Raw genomic sequence first — 20,916 nt, 5'->3', positions numbered from 1 at the left:
CACTAGCAGGATCTGTTAGTTTATAGCCTGTTCAACAATTTGCGTAACTGACTTTCTCAAGCATTGCTTTTGAAGTCGTTATTCTTAAGGCAAATAGGTATGTTCCATCTTGGAAATTATCATATGGTTTGGAAGACTTCTCATAGAAACATAGAATTTGACGGCAGATAAGAACCACTAGGCCCATCTAGTCTGCCCCTTTTTGAACCTTAATTCTTTGTAATTATGTTCATATGCCTATCCCAAGCATGTTTAAATTGCTCTACAGTCTTAGCCTCTACCACCTCTGATGGGAGGCTATTCCACTTGTCCACTACCCTTTCTGTGAAGTAATTTTTCCTTAAATTTCCCCTGAACCTCCCCTCCTCCAGTCGCAGTGTATGTCCTCGAGTTCTGATACGTCTCTTCCTTTAAAGAATGTTTCCCTCCTGATCTTTAAGACCCTTGATATATTTGAAAGTTTCTATCATGTCCCCCCTTTCCCTTCTCTCCTCCAAACTATACATGTTAAGATCTTTTAGCCTTTCCGGGTAAGTTTTGTGATGTAGGCCATGCACCATTTTACTTGCCCTTCTTTGTACACTCTCTAATGTATTTATATCCTTCTGGAGATATGGGTGGTCATTCCGAGTTGTTCGCTCGGAAAATTTCTTCGCATCGCAGCGATTTCACACTTAGTGCGCATGCGCAATGTTCGCACTGCGACTGCGCCAAGTAAATTTGCTATGAAGTTAGGTATTTTACTCACGGCTTTTTCTTCGTTCAGGCGATCGGAGTGTGATTGACAGGAAGTGGGTGTTACTGGGCGGAAACTGTCCGTTTTTATGGGCGTGTGGGAAAAAACGTTACCGTTTCTGTGAAAAACGCGGGAGTGGCTGGAGAAACGGAGGAGTGTCTGGGCGAACGCTGGGTGTGTTTGTGACGTCAAACCAGGAACGACAAGCACTGAACTGATCACACTGGCAGAGTAAGTCTCGAGCTACTCAGAAACTGCACAGAGATGTCTTATCGCAATGTTGCGAATCTTTCGTTCGCAATTTTAAGAAGCTAAGATTCACTCCCAGTAGGCGGCGGCTTAGCGTGTGCAATGCTGCTAAAATCGGCTTGCGAGCGAACAACTCGGAATGACCACCATGGTCTTCTGAACTGGACACAGTATTCCAGATGGGGCCGCACCAATGACCTATACAGTGGCATTATCACTTCTTTTCTCATACGTCCTAGAGGATGCTGGGGACGACATCAAGACCATGGGGTATAGACGGGATCCGCAGGAGACATGGGCACTCTAAAGACTTTTCATTGGGTGTGAACTGACTCCTCCCTCTATGCCCTTCCTCCAGACCTCAGTTTTAGAAATGTGCCCAGGTCGACTGGATGCACTCTGAGGAGCTCTACTGAGTTTCTCTGAAAAGACTTATGTTAGGTTTTTTATTTTCAGGGAGATCTGCTTGCATCAGACTCCCTGCTTCGTGGGACTGAGGGGGCAGAAGCAGAACCAACTTCCTCAGAGTTTCATGGCTCTGCTTCTTGCTGAAAGGACACCATTAGCTCCTGAAGGGAACTGAACGCTAGCCGTCTCTAGATGCTCACTCCCACAGCACGCCGTCACCCCCTCACAGAGCCAGAAGTCAGAAGACAGGTGAGTATAAGAAGAATGATCTTCTATCAAGTAAGTGACGGCTGAGGTGCGGCGCGGCTGGCGGGAGCGCAGCGCGCCATTGCTGCCCACACACACAGGCACTAAAGGGTGCAGGGCGCTGGGGGGGGGGGGGGGGAGCGCCCTGGGCAGCAAGAAAAATACCTCAAAACTGGCTAAAAGGGGGCATAAGTTGCCGCTGGCACAGCCCTACCCCCGCCAGTGTTTATATGAGTGTAAGGATGCGCCATTGCGGGGGCGGAGCTTCTTCCTCAGGCAGACAGCACACTACTCAGCGCCATTTTCTCTCTCTCCTCAGGCTGCAGAGAACACGCTGGTCCTCTCCTCCACTTCTGACAAGTACAGGGTGCTATTAAAGGGGGGCACAAAGCAATTGTGGTGCATTTAATAGTGTGATTTACTGTTTAAAGGCGCTGTTTGGCTGTGGACATTCTGTGTTCACAGGGAATACTGGCGCTGGGGTTGTGAACTGGCTGCTCCTATCCTGTGTCCCTCTGACAGATTTTACTGTGGGTCTGTCCCCAAAATAAGTCCCAGTGTGTCTGCTGGTGTGCTGTACACGTGTGAGGCATGTCTGAGGCAGGGAGTTCCTCCCCGGAGGAAGCCATTTTAGGGACACAGAGTTGTAATGTGGTGGCGCTACCGGCACACCAAGATCCTGCATGGGTGAAAGAGATACGTGACAGTATGCATCTGATTAACCGTAGATTAGATAAGTCTGAATCTAAGGCTGCATGCTGGAGAAAAACTGTGGAAGATGTGATTTTTCAGGATGCTGTTATTCCTTATGCATGCGGCCCCTCTAGGTCACATAAGAGACCATTTGCAAATGTTGTAAACACTGATACCGACACAGATTCTGACTCTTGTGTCGACGATAGTGAATCCAGAGAGATAGATCATAAATTGGCAAAAAATATACAATATTTGATTAGGGCTATAAGGGACGTGTTGGAGGTTACAGAAACCACTCCTGTACCTCAGGAGAAGGCATATTTATGTATGGAAAAGAAGTTCAAAGTCACGTTCCTGCCTTCACACAAACTAAATGCTCTGTTTGAATGGATGTGGGTGAATCCTGATAAAAGATTTCGTATTCCCAAAAGGATTCACATAGCTTACCCTTTCCCGGCTGAGGACAGGAAAAAGTGGGAGTCACCCCCTGTGTTAGACGGTGCACTTTCCAGGTTGACAAAGAAGGTAATTCTCCCTGCTCCTGGCACGGCTTCTCTTAAAGAGCCGGCAGACCGCGAAATGGAAACAACATTAAAATCCATTTATGTTACCAATGGTACACTGATTAGGCCCACTATTGCCTGCGCATGGGTGAGTCGCGCTATTGAAAAATGGTCAGAAAGCGTGTCATCAGAAATTGACACGATTGATAAGGAGACGCTGCCGCCTACATGCTGGAAGCAATGAAGGATATTGGACTCTTGAGTTCACAGGCCGCTACCATGGCAGTATCGGCTAGGCGGGCGTTGTGGATTCGCCAGTGGAACGCGGATGCAGATTCCAAAAAGAAACATGGAGGCTCTCCCATATAAAGGTGAGGCCTTATTTGGCGATGACCTGGATGCGTTAGTCTCGGCGGCTACGGCATGTAAGTCGACAGTTTTGCCCTCTGCGCCTGCACCGGCAAAAAATATCTATCACCCGCAAATGCAGTCCTTTCGGCCCAATAAATACAAAAAGACGAGAGGTTCCCCCTTCTTTGCAGGAAGGGGAAAGAAGCTCACAGCGGCTCTAGGTTCCCAAGAGCAGAAGTCTACCTCTACTTCTGCCAAATCCCCAGCATGACGCTGGAGCTCCCTTGCGGGAGGCTGCTCGGGTGGGGGCACGTCTCAGACTCTTCAGCCAGGATTGGATTCTGTCTGTCCTGGATCCCTGGGTGTTGCAAATAGTATCCCAGGGGTACAAGCTGAAGTTTCAAGACGTTCCCGAATGCCGATTTTTCAAATCGACCTTGCCAGTTTCTCCGTCAGAAAGAGAAGCAGTAACAGCGGCAATCCAAAAATTATGTCAAGACCAGGTGATAGTCCTGGTACCGTTGTCACAACAAGGGAGGGGTTTTTTATTCAAGCCTTTATGTGGTTCCGAAGCCGGACGGCTCGGTCAGACCGATCCTAAATCTAAAGGATCTGAATTGTTACCTAAAAAGGTTCAAGTTCAAGATAGAATCACTTTGGGCAGTGATTGCCAGTCTGGAGGAGGGGGACTACTTGGTGTCGGTGGACATAAAGGATGCTTACCTGCATGTTCCCATTTATCCTCCTCACCAGGCTTATCTGAGATTCGCGGTTCAGGATTGCCATTACCAAATCCATTCGGTCTCTCCACGGCGCCGAGGGTATTCACCAAGGTGATGGCGTAGATGATGGTTCTCCTTCGTCAGTAAGGAGTCAATATAATTCCTTATCTGGGCGACCTCCTGATAAAGGCGAGATCCAGGGAGCAGTTGTTAGAAAACATCACTCTCTCTGTCAATACTCCAACACGGGTGGATCATAAATTACCCAAAGTCACAGTTGGAACCGACGACAAGGTTGTCTTTCCTCGGGATGATTCTGGACACAGAAGTTCAGAGAGTATTTATTCCACTGGAAAAGGCTCTGGAAATCCAGAAAATGGTAAAACAGATATTGAAACCATTGTGTGTGTCGATCCATCAGTGCATTCGGTTGTTGGGGAAGATGGTGGCGTCCTACGAGGCCATACAGTTTGGCAGGTTCCATGCCAGAGTATTCCAGTGGGGCCTGCTGGACAAGTGGTCGGGGTCACACCTACACATGCACAGAAAGATAATCCTGTCGTCAAAAAACAGGATTTCGCTCCTGTGGTGGTTGCACAGCTCTCACCTGCTAGAGGGACGCAGGTTCGGGATTCAGAACTGGATCCTGGTAACCACGGATGCAAGTCTCCGAGGCTGGGTAGCAGTCTCTCAGGGAGAAAACTTCCAGGGACGTTGGTCACAACAGAAAGCCTGCCTCCACATAAACATTCTGGAGCTAAGAGCCATTTACAACGGCCTTCAACAAGCGGTACATCTTCTTCAAGACCGTACCGTGCAGATCCAGGCGGACAATGTAACAGCAGTCGCATACATAAACAGGCAGGGCGGAACTAAAAGCAGAGCGGCAATGGCAGAGGCGACAAAAATCCTCCGCTGTACAGAAAAACATCTACAAGCTCTGTCGGCAATATTCATTCCGGGAGTAGACAACTGGGAAGCAGACTTCCTCAGCAGACACGATCTCCATCCAGACTATGAAGTCTTTGCAGAGGTGACAAGTCTTTGGGGAGTTCTTCAAGTAGACATGATGGCGTCTCGTCTCAACAAGAAGCTTCAGAGATACTGTTCCAGGTCGAGAGACCCTCAAGCAGTAGCAGTGGATGCACTGGTGACCCAGTGGGTTTTTCCGTCAGTATATGTCTACCCTCCACTTCCGCTGATCCCAAAAGTACTCAGGATCATAAGAAAAACAAGGGTTCGGGCAATCTTCATTGCCCCAGACTGGCCAAGGAGGGCTTGGTACCCAGATCTTCAACAGTTGCTCATAGAAGATCCTCGGCCTCTTCCTCCTCGAGAGGGGCCGTGCATGTACCAAGACTTACCGCGGCTACGTTTGATGGCATGGCTGTTGAGCGCCGTATCCTAGCCAGGAAGGGTATTCCCGAGGAGATCATCCCCACCCTTATTCAGGCCAGAAATGGAGTAACGTCGAAACATTACCACCGTATTTGGAGAAAATGTGTGTCTTGGTGTGAATCCAAGAAGGCTCCTACGGAAGAGTTTGAGTTGGGACGTTTTCTCCATTTTTTGCAGGATGGTGTGTAGGTGGGCCTCCGATTGGGATCAACCAAGGTCCAGATTTCGGCCTTGTCCGTGTTCTTCCATAAACAATTGGCCTCTCTTCCAGAGGTTCAGACCTTTGTGAAAGGGGTTCTGCACATCCAGCCTCCATTCGTGCCTCCAGTGGCACCATGGGACCTTAACGTGGTATTGCAGTTCCTTCAATCGGATTGGTTTGAGCCTCTACAAAAGATAGAGTTGAAGTTTCTCACTTGGAAAGTGGTGATGCTTTTGGCTTTGGCATTCGCAAGGTGGGTGTCTGAATTGGGGGCCTTGTCTCACAAGAGCCCTTACCTGATCTTCCATGAAGATAGGGCAGAGTTCAGGACTCGTCAACATTTTCTTCCAAAGGTGGTTTCATCTTTCCATATAAACCATCCTATTGTGGTGCCAGTAGTTACTGACACATTCACTAATTCAAAATCTCTAGATGTGGTTAGAGCTTTCAAAATCTATGTCGCTAGAACGGCTCGTATACGGAAAACAGAGGCTCTGTTTGTCCTGTATGCTCACAACAAGATTGGCTGTCCTGCTTCCAAGCAGACTATTGCATGTTGGATTAGAAATATGATTCAGCAAGCTCATACTTCGGCTGGTTTGCCGTTACCGATGTCGGTGAAGGCCCACTCCACTAGGAAGGTGGGCTCATCCTGGGCGGCTGCCCGGGGGGTCTCGGCATTACAACTTTGTCGAGCAGCTACTTGGTCAGGGTCAAAACATTTGCTAAGTTTGACACCTTGGCCGATGAGGACCTCAAGTTTGGCCAATCGGTGCTGAAGGGTCATCCGCACTCTCCCGCCCGTACTGGAGCTTTGATATAGACCCCATGGTCTTGATGTCGTCCCCAGCATCCTCTAGGACGTATGTGAAAATAGGATTTTGATAACCTACCGGTAAATCCTTTTCTCCTAGTCCGTAGATGATGCTGGGCGCCCGTCACAGTGTGTACTTTACCTGCAGTTTAGTTATTAGAGTTACACAAGTTGTGTTTTCTTGGTTTCAGCATGTTGCTGCAATTGGTTCATGCCTGTTGGCGTGTGTTATGTTGAATGCCATGTGTGCGGCATGGTTGAGGTGTGAGTTGGTAGACATCTCTCCACTAGTTAAGTAATTCCTTTCCTTGAAATGTCCGTCTCCCTGGTCACAGTTCCTACAACTGATGTCTGGAGAAGGGGCATAGAGGGAGGAGCCAGTTCACACCCAATGAAAAGTCTTTAGAGTGCCCATGTCTCCTGCGGATCCCGTCTATACCCCATGGTCTTGATGTCGTCCCCAGCATCCTCTACGGACTAGGAGAAAAGGATTTACCGGTAGGTTATCAAAATCCTATTTTTTCCTGCTACTGATTTCTCTCCCTATGCAACCAAGCATCTGACTTGCCTTTCTCATTGCTTTGTTGCATTGCTTTCCTGCCTTCAAGTCACTTGAAATAGTGACTCCTAAATCCCCTTCCTCCTCTGTAGTTTCCATTATAGTACCCTTGATACTATATTTAGCCTTTGGGTTTTTGAGACCCAAGTGCATGATTTTGCATTTTTTAGCATTAAACTGTAGTTGCCACGTTCTTGACCATTTCTCAAGCCTACCTAGGTCATCAATCATTTGTTTTACCCCTTCCGGTGTGTCTATCCTGTTGCATATCTTTGTATCATCTGCAAAAAGGCATTACTTCCCTTCAATACCATCTGCAATGTCACCAACAAAGATATTAAAGAGAACTGGACCAAGTACAGATCCCTGGGGTACTCCGCTGGTAACATTTCCCTCCATAGATTGCACTCCATTAACTACAACTGTCTGTTTCCTATCCTACAACCAGGTTCTTATCCATTTAACTGTTTTATAATCCACTCCCACGCTTTCAAGTTTATTTAGCAGTCTGCGATGTGGGACAGTGTCAAATGCCTTACTAAAGTCTAGATATGCTACATCTACAGCTCTCCCTTGATCTATTATTTTCGTCACAGAGTCAAAAAAGTCAATAAGAATTGTTTGGCATGATCTCCCACCAGTAAATCCATGCTGTTTTGGATCCTGTAACTTGTTTGATTTAAGATATTCCACAACTCTTTCTTTTAATAGTTTTTCCATTACTTTCCCTACTACTGATGTAAGGCTTACTGGTCTGTAGTTACTTGCTTCTTCCTTGCTTCCACTTTTGTGCAGTGGAACTACATTTGCTCTTTTCCAGTCCTCTGGAATAGCACCTGTATTTAATGACTGGTTAAATAATTCTGTTAAAGGTGTAACCAGCATATCTTTTAGCTCTTTGAGTATCCTTCGGTGTATCCCATCTGGTCCCATTGATTTATCCACTTTTCATTTTTAAAGTTCTATTAGAACCTTCTCCTCTGTTAATGTACTTTCATTTACCTTATTTTTTATTAATGTCCTTGCAACTTAACTGTGGCCCCATCCCTTCTTCTGTAGTAAATACTGAGCAAAAATAATTATTTAGGTTATCTGCTATTGCCTTGTCTCCCTCCACCAAATGCTCACTCTGTCTTAAGTCTTATTATTCCTCCATTTGATTTTCTCCTTTCACTTATATACTTAAAAAAAAGTTTTGCCCCCTTTATCTACTGACTTGGCCATTTTCTCCTCAGCTTCTGCCTTTGCACGTCTAATCACTTTCTTAGCATCCTTCCGTCTGTCAAGATACACCTCTTTGTCGTTATTATTTTGAGTCTGTTTGTATTTCCTAAAAGCCATCTTTTGTGCTTTCACACTAGTTGGTACTTATTTTGTGAACCACACTGGCTTCCTTTTCCTGGTGCTTTTCCTAACCCTTTTCATACAAAGGTCAGTTGCACTTAGTATTGCACTTTTCAGTTTTTCCCACCTCTCCTGCACTCCTTCCAAGTTCCTCCAGTCCACCAAAGAATCATTTAAACATCTCCCCATTTTTGCAAGTCTGCATTTCATGGTGCGAAAACCACTTCTTTTCAGTTTGCTTCTGTTTTAGTTGGTGGGTTAATTTTTCTTCTTTCAGAAGTCGGGGGCACTCCTATAGTATGTTCATACTTTTTTATTTTGTGGAGAGTGATGCATGTGCATCACAAATCCCTCATTGGTAATTGTGTTGTTGGTATTAAAAGTGATATGAGTAGTCTTAGGACAAAACCATCCTTTAAGCCTAAAGTGGTTACTGTTTCATTAAGCAGAACATTTGTGACACCCAGCATTGCGTAGAAATTAAACTTTAGAGGTAGAGGGATCTCTCCACTTGTTGGCCTTGTTAGTCTCTGAAGACCTGCATAAAGGACTCTTGAATTAGAAAAACCGATGATCTTTTGGTCCTGTATCATGCTCACTAGAGAGATAGTATTGCGTCCGCCAGATCGGAGCCTGCACAAAGGCCCCCTCCTCTCTGAAAATATTTCCATTGAGTGGTCAGCTTGTCTTTGGTGTGTGAGTTTTATTGAGTATTTCAGGTTACTAGTTTTGGGTGGAGGTGCTGAGCGCCACAATGGAGTGTTGCCACATGTAATGGCAACTTTGGCTGTATGAGAAAACAGAATTCCTCCAAACGGGGAACATTGGGGTATAGATGGTGCTGGAGAAGTCTGAGCACTAAAAGGTTAAAAGTGTGACAGCACAGGCTTTTCCCCTCTTTACCGCACCTGTTGCACTGAGAAGTCAGTTTTTTAGTGCCCTTAGGTGACTGTGCACATTTGCCAATGCTTCTGTAGCAGCTTAATTTTTATCTAAAATTTTTGTTTTATTTTTACTATTTTCTAATGGAACAGGCTGATGAGTCTCTGCCATGGCAGGACTCTGCCCGCAGCCTGTTCCGACTACAGAAGCCAAAGAATCACTTACAGCCAATATACATATGCTTAGTTTCACTGGTCCCAGGTAGGAGACTTCTGATAAGTGTGTGTGTGCGATAGTGTATGAGAATGTCTCGGAGAGCTGAATGAGAATGTATCGGGGAACTACCTGCTTCTGGGTCCCTATGTTTATACAGTAAAATAATGGGTGTATACAACAGTGGGTTTCATCTCCTTCCATTGGTCCAGAGGCTAGACCTCTCAAGAACTCGACGGCTCATAGGTCAGTGTTAGGACTTTTTCTCCTATGTTGCAAACACATGTGTCTGCTCCCAGGGCCATGACTATGAACCCAATTTCAAGTCTTTAGGAAGTCCTTTGTATTCATACATTTGGTCATAACTAATCGTTGCAATGTGCTACAATCTACCCATAGCTATCAAATTAATACACACATTCTCCTGATCATTTTGACACTAAGCATGATCTATTTAACTTGTTCCGTTCCAATAATACATATATATCTGATGTTACACTCTATTATATAAACACATTATAATGTCTGGTGCTTGTCAGGTTTTGCCTGTGTAATTTATGTGTTGTATGAAATATGTGTTGACTATATCTTTGTGGCTTGTCTGTGTGGATGCGTATTCTACCGTGTATCCTGTGCACGCTGCGTGTATGCGCACGAACAGAGATCTCTCTGTTTGGAGTTTGTATGTTGTCTGTATGTAATATTTTTTACTTCGACACTTTATTAGTAGCTCTGGCGTCATTGCGGGGGCAGAGCTACATCAGAGTGGGCTTAGCAGCATTTTGGCGCCTTCCTCTGCATAAGCAGCAGCAGCCTCATACAGCTCCTCCAAACGTTCATACGCTGGATCACTGGTACCGGGTGTAGAGCGGGAGAAGCTACTATTAGTGCACAGTTTACATTCCTCTGGGGAATTCTCTGTACAGACAGTATCACTGTTATATAATATACAAAAAACGCTGACAGTCTCACTGTGGCTGTAAAGCGTTGGGTGCGCTGGTGTCCTCTCTTTTGTGTCTCCTCTCACATGCAATAGGGCAGGCTTGTATTGTATTCAGTCTGTGTTGTATGTGTATTGTATGTGTATTTCATAATGGTGAAACAGAAGTTATGCAGTGTATGTAATGCCAGATTCTCCCCTATTTCGTCTGGCTCCATATCATGTGAGCAGTGTAGTCAGTCATCACAAGATGCTGATAACAATGTGGGGGAGAGTCCAGAGCCTTCCTGGCTGGGGGCTATCAAAACTATGATGTCTGATATGTCATCTCAGCTCACTGTCAATGCCAATAAAACACAAGAACTGCAACAAGCAGTGGCTAGCCTAACTGCCAGGGCTGACGTTTCCCATCCCCCATTGTCTACTACAGGTGCACAAAAACGTGCTTTATCGGCAATCGTATCAGAAACTGATGATGATGTACAGGTTGATGGTGGTGATGTGGATCCCATTAGTGGGGATTCCACCCCTACACAGGGTATTGAACCCCTCATATTAGCTATACAGGATGTGTTAAAGCTCCCCCTGGAGGACGCTGCTCATCAGTAGTCATTTTTACTCCCACAAGACAAACTGACAGTCACTTTTCCTGATTCCAAGGAATTTGATGATTTATTTAAATTAGCCTGGAAAAATACAGATAAAAAGATTAAAAGGTTTTTGAATACCTTCCCCTTAGCTCCTGAAGGCAGGAAATTCTAGGAAGAATCTTCAGCAGTAGATGTCTCAGTCTCTCGCCTTTCTACAGTACAGTAAAGGACTCTGGGGATAGGAAAATTGAGACCACTCTGAAATCTGTCTACACTGCTGCAGGTGTAGCTCAAAGACTGGTCATTGCAGGTTGTTGGATGACACATGCCATTCATACGTGGGCTACTCAAATTCAAGAGGGTCTTTCAGGTGATATGACCTTGGTTACTACTGTAACTTTCCTACAACACATTCAGGACACGGCAAGAGTCCTCTGTGACTCCCTTAAAGAGATTGGCAATATTAATGCTAGGACCACTGCTATGGCTGTGTCTGCACGCAGAACCATATGGTGGCGTCAGTGCATTGCAGACGCTGACTCCAAACGTAATGTGGAATCTCTTCCCTTCACTGGTGAATGGCTCTTCGGAAGTGAATTGGACGTATGGATTTCCAAAGCTACTGCTAGGATATCCATGTTACTCCCTTCAGGGGCTCTGCCTGCTAGGTATACCTACCTGGGACCGTCTACTCAGTTCTTTCGGTCCTCCAGATTTCGATCTAGGGCCAGGGGTGCCTCCAACGCAGCTAGAGGCTCCAGACGTAAGCCTAAGAAACCAGCCGCTGCCAGCTCTCAAGAACAGAGCCCCAGTTCAGCTTCCACAAAGACTTCGGCATGACAGTGCCGGCTATCTCGTGGTAGGAGCTCGGTTACGTCACTACAGCCATGTCTGGGACAGTTCCTGTGAAGATGCCTGGGTAAGGGACCTTATCTCTCAGGGTTGCAAGCTGGAGTTCAACGGTGCTCCTCCCCAATTATTTTTCAAATCATCCTTGCCAGCTTTGGAAATTATGCATTCTACGCTACTACGGGCCATCGACAAGTTGGTCCAGTCCCAGGTCATTGTTCCAGTACCCCTGCTACAGCAAGGGCAAGGTTACTACTACAGCCTATTCGTAGTGCCAAAACCAGATGGGTCTGTGAGACGCCTACCTCCATATTCCAATTTGGCATCATCAGGCCCATCTGCGGTTCGCCCTCCTGAACGATCACTACCAGTTTCAGGCGTTGCCCTTCGGCCTGTCTACAGCTCCGAGGGTGTTCATGAAGGTGGTGGCGATAATAATGTTTCATCTCAGAGTCCAGGGGGTCAACATTGTCCCTTACCTGGATGATCTCCTGATAAAAGCGAGTTCCAGGGAGCCTCTACTGCTCCATATAGATCGCACTACAAAACTTCTGTCTCACCACGGGTGGATCCTGAATCTACAGAAGTCCCAACTGGAACCGTCTCAACGGCTCCTGTTTCTCGGTATGCTACTGGATACTGGAGCTCAGAGAGTGTTCCTCCCAGAGGACAAGGTGGGAACACTTCAAGAGATGGTTCGCAGGGTTCTCCGACCTTCTTGAGTTTCCATTCATCTTTGTATAAAATTGTTGGAAAAAATGGTGGCCTCGTACGAGGCGATACAGTTCGGAAGGTTCAATGCCAGACCCTTCCAATTGGACATCCTGAACAAGTGGTCCGGTTCACATCTTCAGATGCACCGGATGATTCAGCTGTCACCCCAGGCTAGGATTTCACTCCTGTGGTGGCTACAGTCTTCCAACCTGCTTGGAAGGTCAATGCTTCGGGATTCAGGATCGGATCCTTCTCACGATGGATGAGAGCCTGAGAGGATGGGGAGCTGTCACCCAAGGGGCGCAGTTCCAGGACAGGTGGTCTGCCCAAGAGGCCCTACTTCCAATCAAAAAGGCCTGCATGCGAGAAGTGTCAAAAATACTTCACTGGGCGGAAAGAAATGCGTGAGCACTGTCCGCAATTTTTCATTCCTGGAGTGGACAACTGAGAAGCGGACTTCCTGAGTTGCCACGATCTACACCCGGGGGAATGGGGATTACACCCTCAGGTGTTTCAACAGATCTTCGACAGGTGGGGATGCCCGCAGATCGATGTGATGGCGTCTCGCCTTAACAAGAAGCTTTGCTGCTACTGCTTGCGAACCAGAGACCCTCAGCGAGTGCAGTGGATGCGCTGACGTTGCCTTGGCCTTACCGGCTGGTCTATCTATTTCCTACGATTCCGTTGATCCTAAGGGTGCTCCTGCAGATCAGACATCACGGAGTACAAGCAATCTTGATTGCACCAGATTGGCCCCGGAGAGCGTGGTACGCGGCTCTTCTGGACATGTCCATAGACGACCCTTGGCCTCTGCCGCTAAGAAAGAATCTTCTTCAGCAAGGACCGTTCGTCTACCCGGACTTACGGCGGCTTCGTTTGACGGCATGGAAGTTGAGCGGAACATCCTAGCTCACAAAGGGCTTTCCAAAAAAGTAATTGCCACTACGGTGCAAGCCAGAAAACCTGTGACATCAAAACACTATCATCATATCTGGCGGAGATATGTTTCTTGGTGCGAGGAACGCACATATCCGTCTGCAGAATTCCACTTGGGACGATTCCTTCGTTTCCTACAGATTGGAGTGGATAAAGGCTTACGTCTTGGATCCATTAAGGTCCAGATTTCAGCTCTTTCCGTCTTCTTCCAGATGAAGTTGGCTAACCTGCCTGAATTTCAGACCTTCTTACAAGGGGTGCTTCGCATACAACCTCCATTTCTGCCGCCTACGACACCTTGGGATTTGGATGTGGTGTTACGCTTTCTACAGTCCTCCTGGTTTGAACCTCTGATGACTGTAGAAGACAAGTACCTCACGTGGAAGACGGTGATGTTATTGGCCCTGGCTTCTGCTAGACATGTCTCAGAATTGGGGGCCTTATCGTGTAAAAGTCCCTACCTGGTCTTTTAGGAGGACAGAGCGGAGCTCAGGACTAGACAGCAGTTCCTGCCGAAGGTTGTCTCCGCGTTCCACCTGAATCAACCTATTGTGGTGCCGTCCTACTCTGACACTTTGGCTCCTCCGGAGTCTTTGGATGTTGTGCGTGCTTTGAAGATCTATGTCAGGCGCACAGCTCGGGTCAGAAAGACGGATTTTTTGTTTGTGCTCTATGATGCACAGAAAAAGGGTTGTCCTGCTTCAAAGCAGTCTCTTGCTCGTTGGATTAGGCTTACTATCCAACAGACCTATGTGTCGGCAGCCTTACCTGTTCCTAAATCTCTGAAGGCCCACTCTACAAGGTCAGTGGGGTCTTCCTGGGCGGCGTGGAGTCTCGGCCTTGCAACTATACCGAGCGGCTACCTGGTCGGGGAAGAACTCCTTTGTGAAATTCTACAAGTTTGATAACCTGGCCAAAGAGGATACCCAGTTTGTGCAGGCGGTGCTGCAGAAGTATCCGCACGTTCCCGCCTGTTCTGTAAGCTTTGGCACATCCATATAGTACTAATCTGTCCCCAATATCCCTTATGGATGCTAGAGAAAATAGGATTTTAATACCTACCGGTAAATCCTTTTCTCCTAGTCCATAAGGGATATTGGGCACCCGCCTCTGCAGTGACTTTCTGCAGGTTCTCGGTTATGTGTTTTCTGTTCAGGTGTTGCCGTTTTCTGTTGCCAGCCGTTGCTGGTCCGGTTATGTTATGGTGTGCTTGTGTGTTATGTTCCTTCTCTCAAGTATATAATTTCTCCTTCGGGCACTGTTTTACCTATAACTGCCTGTGGGAGGGGACATAGAGGGGAGGAGCCAGCACACCCAGTTGAAGAAATTTAAAGTGCACTGGCTCCTTTGGACCTGTCTATACCCCATTGTACTAATCTGTCCCCAATATCCCTTATGGACTACGAGAAAAGGATTTCCCAATAAATCATTTTGTCTGATTCCGTGGATGGCCTTGGATGCCCTCCCTGACTCTCACGGCACTCTGTTGTTGAGCTCCATGACTGCATGGTTACCTACTGTGTCTGTATCTTCCTTCTCTCCTTCCTCTGTCCTTTTGGCTTTGTTAGATACATTCGCTTCTCAGGTGGCGTATAGAGAGGAAGGAGCCCATGTTGTCACTCTTTTAACCTTTAAGTGCCAAGACTACTCAAGCTCCATCTATACCCCAGCGTCTCCAGTGACCCCCATGGTAAACAGAAAAGGATTTATCTGCAAGTACAAATGTCCAGGTTTTTTCCCCCCTTTGGACTTGTTTTGGGAAACACCACATATCCACCCTTTATGTACTGGTTCTTCTGTAAAAAAATTATAAAATATATATTTAAATGCTTAATATGTATACCTGTACGATATGGCGGCCGACGTATAGTTACTGCGGTACACCTCAGAACACTGTAAGAAGGACTGAACCATTCCTTGTTCTGGTCCTTATTACACTGCACTGTGCCGCATGCAGCATGAATATCACATGTGACTGCGGGAGCGTGCAGTTTGGCCGTAGATATTGAACATTTCGGCCAATATGTCTTTCCATTACGGCTGTAAAGTTCATATCGGGCCAATATCGCTCCAATGTGTACCCAGCTAAGACACCCTGCATAGGACACCCACAGTTATGCTAAATGGTAATTAAATGTATAAATTGTGTATAGATGTAAAATACAAATCAAAATGTTTTGTCAATTTTTTTTAATTTCTTTTTTTTTAATACACCATTCTCTATAATAGTATTTATTCCACTGCTATAGGAGACTAAATCTAGTAAACTTTGTTCTTGATTGTCGCTTATTATATTATATGGTATGTTGAATGTTCAAGTAGTAACTTGTAACCCCTCATTATTATAGCATAAAGCTCATTCTGTACTGAATTGTGAATATTATAGCGTTCTCCTGACCAATTCTCTTTTCCTCTCAGAATTGAAAGAAGGATTAACTCGCATGGGCACAGACATCTTGGGCTCCCTGCGGGTTGCTTGGCAAACATTTACCCGGCCTCCTGTGCCTTCCTTACCACCTCCTACTGCGGAAGCTGCAACGCTGTCTGTTTCCGACCTTTCTCTTGCAGCAGACACCAATTCTGGTAATTTTCACATATACCTTTGAGCCACCAAATATCGCATCGGCCAGTCAAAGTAAATGGTGAAGTGTCAGTTTTTGTTGTCGTACTGACTGCGCAACCAGAAACTTCTTAATCCAGAGACAAAATGTATACTCAATAAGACACAGGAAAGACACCATGGGGGCAATTCAAATGTTTGAAAAGTCGGTTGGGTGTCTGTTTTTCCCTGTCTATTAGATAGGAAAAAAGAGACACCCAACTGACTTTTCAGACAATTGAATATCCCCCTATGGAGGATATTTGTTTGAAAAGTCAGTTGGGTGTCTATTTTTTCCTATCTAATAGGAAAAAACAGACACCCAACTGACTTTTCAAATAATTGAATATCCCCCTATAACACTCTTACGGATAATTAACACTTTACTCCACACAGGCTCACACACCCAGGGGAATACATATGATATAAAGCGGTGTCCTAGTAGCCACTGTAAAACATTGGGTGCAAAAAATTTAATTTTTTTGCAGTTTTTCCCAATTAGATCGCCCGTACAAAAAAAACCCCTGTGTTTTCGTGAGACCCAGCTCCGTTTTCGCTTGACAACAGAGCTGTTTCCGGGGTCAAAAACTCCCGATAAGCCGCGGCTTGTGCTGGCTTATCGGTGGCTAATAGGATTGTCCCCGGCTAGACCTTTAGTCGCGGTAATTTACGGGTGCTTCTGAATCTGGCCCTTCTGTGTTTTTAGATACATGATTTGTGCATTGTCCTAATACCCAGCGAGGCCTACTTGCTCCTCATAAAGAGTACTATTATCTTCAGCCTTCATTTCAGCTTTTAAGTGCCATTTGGACTGATCAGAGGTCCAGACTGAACAGAATTTCTGGTGGGTAATAACCAAGACCTAATAAACCCATTTCTGGTTGTTGCAGATTCAGTAGTGGCTAAGATAAGGAAGGCTGTAGGGGTCACATTCTGTGGGTGGATTTAACTCTTTGCAGGGACATTGTATGAGGAAAACAAGTATATATAATAACCATACATTTGTCATTGTCACATGCTTTAAGGAACATCAAAGAAGTGCTTCCTGCATTCTTCTTGATGAGAGGTGTACCTGGTGGCCTTTCTGTATTGTTTATGCTTGCTAGATAAATCTTTGTGTGTGGTACAGAATGTCGACATGAACAAAAAGTTGATGTGAAATGCTGACATTCACATAATGTTAACATTGTGTATATATCGACAGTCATTATGTCGTCCATTCAGATTTGCAGTGCAGAGGTGCGTATGCCTAACCCTATTATTGTAAAAAAATAAAACCGTCTGTTGACATTTTGACTGTTGTCATGTTAAATGTTGATATTCAGACCGTGTCGACATTCTCTTGTAGACATTATGAAAATACGTTGATCAGCCATAACATTAAAACCACAGACAGGTGAAGTGAATAACATTGATTATTTCTTTACGTCACCTGTCAATGGGTGGGATATCTTATGCAGCAAGTGTTCTTGAAGTTGATTGGAAACAGGAAAAATGGGCAAATGTAAGCAACTTTGACCAGTGCTAGATTGTGATGGCTAGATGACTTGGTCAGAGTAACTCTACAATGGCAGGTCTTGTGGGTTGTTCCCAGTGTGCAGTGGTTTGTACCTACCAAAAGTGTTTGAAGAAAGGACATCGGTGAACCAGCGACAGGGTCATGGCACCCAAGCCTCATTGATGTGTGTGGGGAGTGAAGGCTAGCCTGTCTGGTCTGATCCCACAGAAGAGCTACTGTAGCACTGGCTACTAGAGAAACATGTCAGAACACACAGTGCTGCGGAACTTGCTGCATATGGGGATGCCCATGCTAATCTTTGTCCACCGCCGAAAGCATCTAAAATGGGCATGTGAGCATCAGAACTGGACAATGGAACATGGAGCAATGGAAGAAGGTGGCCTGGTCTGATAAATCACAATTTATGTTACATCATGTGGACGGCAGGGTGCATGTGCGTTGTTTACCTAGGGAAGAGATGAGACCAGGGTGCACCATGGAAAGAAGACAAACTGGCAGAGGCAGTGTGATATTCTGGGCAATGTTCTGTTGGGAAACCTTTGGTCCTGGCATTCATGTGGTAGTTACTTTGACACTTACCACCTACCTAAACATGGTTGCAAATGAAGTAAACCCCTTCATGGCAACAATATTCCATGGTGGCAGTGGCCTTTTTCCGCAGGATAATGTGTCATGTGCCACACTGCAAACATTGCTCAGGAATGGTTTGTGGAATATGACAAAGAATGACTTGGCCTCCAAATTCCCATATCTCAGTGTGATAGAGCATCTGTGGGATGTGCTGTAAAAACAACAACCAGCCATGGAGGCCCCACTTTGCAATTTACAGGAATTAAAGGACCTGCTGCTAACGTCTTGGTGCCAGATAGCATAAGATACCTTCAGAGGTCTTGAAGTCCATGCCTTAACAGGTCAGAGCTTCTTTGCTTGTACAAGGGAGACCTATACAATATTAGAAATGTGGTTTTAATATTTTGGCTGATGTGTATATTCTAAATCTCTACACACATTCACTTAAAGGATGCATTCATTCTACACTTGATTAAGCTTGATAGTCCAGAAGATGTGAGCGATATTGATTATCTTATGCTAAAGCTGGTTAGTTTCCACTACGATAATTGTATATTTTACTGGTAGCTTTACTGGGACAATTAACTAGCTCTTTAAGCTACTCTCTGAAAATATGATTCACTTACATGGTCTCCTTTGAAATGACTGCTTTATCCACTGGGTATAATAGCCATCTTCAGGGAGCAATTCCAAGACTGACACTTCATTCTCTAGTTGTAGTACGTCTAGGTCATGGGTGATCCTTCTGTCAGATTTAACTGTTCATTCTTTTTTATGTGCACGTGAAAGGGAGAATGTTGTCTTCTTTCAGTTCATCTTCAACTGAATTAGTAAAGCAATTTGCCAGGTTTATGCAGGTTCCCTATTCCCTCTGAGATAACAAAGTCAGTGCATTTGGTCTTTTTTGGGAGGCACTGGTAAAAACGCTCTCTTCAGAGTGGCCATCTTCCATCCCCCAGGTAACTTTTTCTATGTTTTCCAAGATGGATGTGGTCACTTTAGCAGAGTGACAACATATTCCACCACTTCTGGAGAGGGTAGGAACAGGGTAACAGATACGGTGGATATCCGGGATGCAGTCAGTTTACCTCCAATCAAAATCCAGACGTTCAAAATCCCGACACCAATTGACCGATGGTCAAAATCCCGACAAGGTCAAAATCCCAGCATGGACAAAATACCGACATTCAAAATACCGAGAAGGTCAAAATACTGACATGTAAAATGCCGACAGGTCAAAATACCGACATGAGTTTTTCACAATTTTTTTCATTGAAACCGACTTGTTCATACTTTACCATCCCAGTGGACCTGGAGGGGAAATATAATAGTGTGCCGAGCGCAGCGAGGCACCGTGCCCGAAGCATGGCGAGGGGACGCAGTACACTTTATATGGTGTCCATGTTGACTTATGTCGACATACACACAAAAAACAACCAAAAACGCATGACGGTATTTTGACCTGTCGGCATTTTACATGTCGGTATTTTAAATGTCGGTATTTTAAATGTCGGGATTTTGACCTTGTCGGGATTTTGACCATCGGTCAATTGGTGTCGGGATTTGGAACGTCGGGATTTTGATTGGAGGTATTTCATACCGATCCCGGATATCCCAACATCTGTATTCACCTGCTGCAGATAAAGGTAAGGAGATTTGTGTCTATGTATCCCGACCTGTAAGGCGGACACTGAAAACCCCTATTTCTCTTTCATCCACTAGGGGACACTGGCGCAGCATTATACAGTAGGGGTGTGAAGCTTGCAACCGGAGGTGTGGCACAATCTAAAATCAAACATTGTCTGCACAGCCGGCTCCTCCCCCTTCACGCCTCTCATCCCCCAGTTTGAAAAATTGTGCTGGAGGTACAGCACGTGGGAGTTACTGCTCCTAGAAGGAAAAGACTGAATGATACTTCTATTGTGCTGCGTCAACCTAAAAAAACGGGAGACAAAGCAAAAGAATATTTGAGAGACAAAGATCCCTTCTGAAGGGACCTGCATCTCTCTACAGGAGATCCTCGGCAGCCTGATAAGGGTGGTGAGGAGAGCAGCAGTCAATGACCTGTAAGTACCAGTTCTTTAGTTACTGTATGGCCTTAGTCACACTGATCTCCCCTGTTAAACGGTAGGGAGATCAGAAGCACCGCAGCAGGAAGCTCTCCTAGACAGGGGGAGAGGATTGCGCGTGCCGCCCGGGAGAGCCTTTCAGCGGGTGCCAGCCAAACAGAGCAGCTCGGTAAGGAAGCGCTGTGCTACGGAAGATGGCAGTTTGTATAGCCGAGGGGCGGCGGGTGACGGGCACATTCACTTAGACACGCGGCAGCCAGCGCCCCCACAGGAAAGAGTGTTTGTTCGTATTATAGTAGGGGAGTTAGCATAAACAGTAATGGAAACTCGGATTCAGTAGCGATCCTAGTTTAATAAGTTAGTGTCCGGTCCCTTGTTGTGACTCTCAGGGACTACTATATAGTAACATAGTAACATAGTATCTGAGGTAGAAAAAAGACAATTGTCCATCGAGTTCAACCTATTTGTGGTCTCCTATGCATGATGATTTGACTAAAATTTCTGACTGATGCTGCTGTCAGCCGTTGCATTTTATCCCTATTTATAGTAACTATAATGCATGACTATGCACCATACCCCTGGATATCCTTATCCATTAGGAATTTATCTAACCCATTCTTAAAGGTGTTGACAGATTCCGCCATTACAACTCCCTCGGGCAGGGAATTCCAAACACGTATTGTCCTTACCGTGAAAAAGCCTTTACGACGTATTGTGCGGAATCTCCTCTCCTCTAACCTGAGCGAGTGTCCACGAGTCCTCTGTGTTGATCTAACCAAAAACAGGTCCCGCGCAAGATCTGTGTAT

General features: G+C 45.7%; 1 protein-coding gene across 4 annotated transcripts in view; it reads left to right on the top strand.

Moving 5' to 3' along the window:
- The window catches only part of DDHD2 (DDHD domain containing 2), a 252,721-nt gene that overhangs the window by 146,233 nt on the left and 85,572 nt on the right, over positions 1 to 20,916 (top strand). For all 4 annotated transcript variants that reach the window (XM_063931530.1, XM_063931529.1, XM_063931532.1 and 1 more), the window contains one exon: positions 15,771 to 15,935. In XM_063931530.1, the coding sequence (XP_063787600.1) occupies positions 15,771 to 15,935 (165 nt within the window). The remainder of the gene's footprint in view (positions 1 to 15,770; positions 15,936 to 20,916) is intronic.

Source organism: Pseudophryne corroboree, chromosome 6, assembly GCF_028390025.1.
Source record: "Pseudophryne corroboree isolate aPseCor3 chromosome 6, aPseCor3.hap2, whole genome shotgun sequence".
Lineage (NCBI taxonomy): Eukaryota > Metazoa > Chordata > Amphibia > Anura > Myobatrachidae > Pseudophryne > Pseudophryne corroboree.
The sequence above is the reverse complement of the archived record's forward strand: the minus strand, read 5'-3'. Positions and strand labels throughout refer to the sequence as shown.